This window comes from Tupaia chinensis, unplaced genomic scaffold, assembly GCF_000334495.1.
Source record: "Tupaia chinensis unplaced genomic scaffold, TupChi_1.0 Scaffold000473_1, whole genome shotgun sequence".
Taxonomy (NCBI): Eukaryota; Metazoa; Chordata; class Mammalia; order Scandentia; family Tupaiidae; genus Tupaia; species Tupaia belangeri.
The window spans coordinates 2,819,931-2,825,930 of NW_006159982.1; the positions used below are offsets into that span (position 1 = coordinate 2,819,931).

The window sequence follows — 6,000 nt, forward strand, 5'->3', positions numbered from 1 at the left end:
CTCATAAAGCAATCACATGGCTTGTCATATTGTGTGATTCATATCATACCTCTTTAAACACTAAGTAAATTCTACTCTTTGTATTACTTCTATCTGAAGGAGTATACAGATACATTTAACCAACAGAGAAAAATGTTTTATCACCTAAGCTGTGGAAATTTAGGTTAGATTGGTTCTAAAAAGGGTAGTATAAGGCATAGGAATAAAGAAATTGCAGTAGTAAATGTTTGGATGCAAAATATCTCCTTTAGATAGTCTACACATATCCTTGAATGAAAATAACTGACTACATGAAATTGAATCAACTGAAACATTTCAAACTCTCATAGCAATAAAAGAAATTAGCCTTAAAATGAGTCAAAAACACACTCAGAAACGCATATGTAGAAAAGCATTCCCTAAACTGGTAGGAAATGCATAATATACATGTGTATATATATGGATAAAAATTCAAGAACTCCAATGGAAGGCAAGTTCTTTAACAGTGATGAATGACTCACCTAAGGCATATCATTTAATTTCAATAAGGAAAATAAAAAAGGACCACTATTGCTGCAAATTTTAAAAATAACTGTATTGTTAACAAGAATTATGACTCATTTTGAACTATTAAAATTGGTCTACATGGATTCATATCATATCAGTTTTAAAAATATGCGCAGTGCTTATTTGAATATGCCATACATATTCCTGACAGGTAATCTATTCCTAACGATACTCAGGAAGGCCTACAGGGCATCACATTCGGTGTTAACAAGTACAGGCGAGTTAGCACACTTGGCATTTAATTCACATTCTTCTCCCTTTTTATTCTAGATGAATGACCTACTTTAATAAAATTATTGGTGCTAATGTATTTTACTGGTGATAGAATCATTAGTAAGATTTAACAGTTTTGCTAACTCTAACAGTTTGCTTTCTGAAATGTATACAATATACACTGAGCTTTCCTGAATTATTTTTCAGATTAACAAGATAAAATTGAATAAGGTTACTTGTTAATCCCATCAGGAGAAATAAATACATAACGCCATCAGAGTTAGATTGGTTTTAAAGTACTGCCTTTAGAAACAATGATTATTCATAATAATGTTAAAACAATGATTTTGTTTTTACAAAATATATTTTTATATTTTCCTGCAGAAAACCATCTGGAATAACCCATAGAGCAGGGAAATGGCAAGGAGATCAAAACAAAGCTAAGTAAATTTTGTTTTTTTTCCTTCCTCAAGCTCTGGAATCCAAGCAGCACAGGAAAAGATTCCACAGACATTAAGAAGTAATCATTTGATTGTCTTTAAAGGCCTGGCCTTAACTTTTATTCTTCACATTTAGAATTTAGAATATATCGCATATTCAAGAACGCAGATGCCTATAGACTGAATTCAATGGTTAAAAATTTATTCAGCATCACAGATAACATATACAAGGATGAGCTGTCCTTTACAAGTTAATTCTTCTTCCTTTCTAAATAGTTTTTGTATGCTTGATGCACAATGGCAAGTTATACTATAGATTTTGATGTAATTTTTCTTTAAGCCAGAGAATTCTTGTGTAATGCCATTAAACACATCTGCATTCTTTATTAAATTGAAATACTTGTCTAATTGAATTGTATAACCTGATGTGTATGTAACTCCACATCTAAAACCTTTAAAGATTTAAATGTAACATTATATCACAAAAATGAAAATGCTATTCAGAATGTGCACATAAGAATGAGTATATTTATGTATGCATTTCTGTGTGTGTGTGTGCGTGTGTGTTATCACTGCCAGGCATGTTTTCATTATGTAAGGTTTGGGTCACTATTAGAAAAACCATGGGTGGCTTGGTGCCATGAGTGACAATAGAGAGGCAAAGGTCTTTTTTAAACTTCCTATATGAAGCAAGACATGCTCAGTTACAATACAGGACTCACTTCATCAGGAAACTTTCCTCTCATAATATTCTCATATATCAAAATTTCAAAGTGCATTATGTACACAGTGCATTTTAGGCACTTGATAAATTTTGTCCTTATGTAGCAGTGGTTCCCCTCAAAAATGTTGGAGGTAATAAATTGCTATAATCAAATCTAATTTCTGAAAAATACCTGTGGGAGTAACAAACAAAAAAGCACGTCTTGTATAAAAAAAATGATAAATAACACCAAAGGTAGCTGTTTATTATAATCAGCTTGGCACTGAATTACAAAATTAAAATTATGTGGCCCTTTATAACTAACCCTGGCAATATACATGATCTGTGGAATTATGTTGACTTATTTTGCATTTCATAGGAACAGTTCAAAGAAATATAATAGAAAAAAATGGAAAGATTTATCACAAAGGACTCTGTAGCCCAGAATATTTTGAAAAAAAATCCATTTATTTTGGTTTATTAAGAAAACTAGCATGGAAATGCTTTGCTTAGAACTCATTAAGTGTAAAACATTTTGAAAAAGTGCTAATTTTCCAAAAGAAACATCTATGCAGTAAGCAAATTATATTTTTCTATGACTTATTAGTAGGGGACCATGTGAACTAATGCATCTACAGAATAAAGAAACTTCTAAAGGGTTGATTAAACTAAGCTTCAAGCTGTAGTTTGATAGAATTATTAATTTGATCATTTTTAGACAGTTAATTTCATCCAAATTGTTTTTTTTTCCAACCTGCCTTGAGCAAGAAAATTTGCTTTATTCTTCAGTTAAGAAATCAAATAGAAAATATTATTCCAGATGGTAACAGAGATGTGACTGTAAACCTCTGCATTACACATACCAATAACATTTGCTTTGCACTTGCACTGGCCTGAATTTTGGTGACAGGTAATATCTCCATTCACTGTCCCAGAGGTATTACAGCTACAGGGACTGCAGCCATCAGGATCCAACTCTTGTAGATTGTAGAATCCATCCTGGCACCGACTGCACTGTCTGCCAGACACATGTCTCTTACAATTACACTGGCCTCCAATCTGGAGAAGATACAACATTTTGTAGAATGACGAACGTATCTATTTTTAGATAATTTGCTCATTAGATACAAGATAGGGAGGGAAGAAGAAAAACTTTAAATGTTAAATAGACAAGAAGGTAATAAGGTATTTTTCCTCCTCCTGACACAAAACATAGGCTTTAGCAGGATGAATATATAGAACTAAGTGAAAATAAACCCCATAGAAGGCAGTAGTATATGGTTAAAAGGGAAACGAAGAATTAAGTATTAAGTACAAAATAAAGAAATCGAAATATAGACACGTTGAGACTGAAAATAGAAAAGAACCACCAGTCAATTTAATCTTTAGGATGCAATCTTCTGTTTTGTTGATACGAATTTGTTTTATATTGGCCAGGTGTTTAAATTAAGAAAGACTATTCATATAATAATATTGCCCCACCAAGTTTTAATGATATAGAGTCCTTTATTAATAGCATGCATTTGTGCCTACTCATGTTGAACCTGACTCTTTTTTTAAAAAATACAACTATCCTTTTAGATTTCAGCATATTGATGGTTCATTTATATACTCACAATAAGTATACTTAGCTGATTTATGCTGTAGTAAAAAAATGAAAAAGAAAAAAACTTGTTTTAGAGCATTTCAAGAAAATAGAAGCTGAAATGATTATTTTTTTCTTTTCAAGTTGGTATTTTGAGAATAATAAAAAACAAGGACATATATTTACCACATACATAAATACTAATACTTTGGGTAAAGAAAGACAACAGCAAAAACTCTAACAGGACATGTGTATATAATATGTGAAATAAATATGAGCAATTCGATAATAACTCAGGACTTTAACACAGAGATGAGGATACAGACATCAAATGTCTTTTACAGTCATAGACATTTCTCCTCCTGACTTCCTTCCACTTAAACTGAATCCAGCTTTTCACGTTTGGACTCTTGAATCAGAATGCACATGCTAATGTGTAGTGTGCATTGTTGTGCATCTGTATGTTACCACTGTTTTTATTATTGTAAGATGCAGGTCAACTTAGTCATAAATGACAATAGAAAGGCAAAAGTCTTTTTAAACTTCCTACATGAACCAAGACACGTTTAGTTACAATACACGGTTATCACAGAGGGAGGTAACCTATACACAGAAAGACACAGTTTGGTTTATATGTCATTTCAAAAATATTTTGGAAGCAGCAGTTAGTGTAATGGTTATGTCACTGGACTTCCACATAGTCGACCGCGGTTCACGTCCCGGACCTGGCAGCTTAAAACGCATGCTGGGCGCGTGTGCGTGCATGCCCACGATCCAGAGAGGAGAATAGAGGAGAAGGGATTGTGGTGTGGCCATTCTCCTCTTTGGGGTGATTTCTCACTTTCTGTCTCTCTGTCTGTTTGGCGAATGCACACGCCCTATACCCTCAAAAAAAAAAAAAATTAAAGTATCACATGAGAGAGGGAAACATTTACAAAAATGTAGGAAAGGGCCTTCATACTGAAAAATTAGGGGAAAAAACTAGTGACCAGCAGATGGCATAGTGGTTATACTGCTGGACTCCCACATAGTTGACCGCAGTTCAAGTCTCCAATCAGCAGTTTAAAACTGACTCCAGGCACATGTGTACGAGTACCCTAAGTCTCAAGAAGAGAATGAAGGAGAAGAGATGCAAAGTGGCTGGTGATTTCTCGCTTTCTGTCACTCTCTCTCTGTCTGGCCTAGCTAGTACACACACTCTATAGCAAATCTCTAAGGAAAATATCTATCACTGCGTCTCTCCTAGTGAGTACACACACTCTACAGCAAATCTCTAAGGAAAATATCTATCACTGCTTCATTTTTCCTTATCTGAAAATATGGACTATTTATAATCATTTTTTAAGGGTAAAGTAAGAAAACTGATATGAAAATATTGAAGACTGGTAAATAAAGAGTTATACATGCACCATATGTAGTTGTAGATAATAACGAACTTCTATATCCAAGATAGGGGCCAGCAGGTGTCATGGTAAAGGTGCTCAACTCCCACATGTCCACCTGCAGACTGTAGCTGGTCTGGCAGTCCTCTCTCTCTGGTGAGCATGTGTATTCTACAGCAAATTAAAAACTAAAAACCAATAAAATAATAAACTTTGAAAAAATATATCAAAGATATAAAAGGGGACTTCATAAAATTTGTCAAAAAATGGAGTTAAAGTACCAATTTATTTTGGTGCAAAAATTTTTTTTTAATTCAGGCATAAGTTTTTCACAGCATATATATTTTCAATGAATTCTTGCAAGCCCTATTGTATAGGTATAGAAAGAAGAATAAGCACTAGGAATTGCCTCCCCATACTTGGCTGTGTCCTCCCACTCTTATCCAGTCCAATGGAAATGAGGTAATTAATTGACAAGATAGGGATCTAGTTTGCCTTGCAAAAATAAATCGCATTTATTGGTGGACATATGTTATATTAATAGATAGAAAAATACTAGGTAATCAGAAAAACTCTGATTTCATAGTTCTAACACATCAAATACATCATTTAATAATTTGGGCCTTATTTTTTTGCTGGTCTTTCACATGCATCAATCTTGTACTTCAAACAGAGAGCAAGTACCTTATGTACATTATATTTCTGTTAAATAATTATATGCATTTCCCACATATGAAGAGTAATCTTTGGGACCAGGTGTTAACGTAATGACTATGTCGCTGAACTCCCATGTAGGAGACCATGGTTTGAGTCCCGGACCCGGTGGCTTAAATTCACGCTGGGTGTGTATGCGTGCATGCCCAAGATCCCGAGAGGAGAATGGAGGAGAAGGGATTGCAGCGTGGCCATCCTCCCTGGGCGGTGGTTTCTCGCTTTCTATCTCTCTGTCTCTCTGGCGAGTGCATGCACCCTATAGCAAAAACCTCTCAAAAAAAAAAGATTAATCTTTCAAAGGTTAAGAGTAAGAAAGAACAAAAAAGGTAAAGAAAATAAAAGGATATTCTGTGCCAAAAGTTTATTTTTTATATATTTTATTACATTCTTATTTCAATACTATATATATATATATAT

The 6,000-nt window shown here is 33.8% G+C and overlaps 1 protein-coding gene across 1 annotated transcript in view; it reads right to left on the bottom strand.

The window, feature by feature from the left end:
* The window catches only part of USH2A (usherin), an 819,384-nt gene that overhangs the window by 665,526 nt on the left and 147,858 nt on the right, over positions 1–6,000 (bottom strand). The window contains exon 11 of the mRNA XM_006155854.1: positions 2,766–2,961. Within this exon, the coding sequence (XP_006155916.1) occupies positions 2,766–2,961 (196 nt within the window). The remainder of the gene's footprint in view (positions 1–2,765; positions 2,962–6,000) is intronic.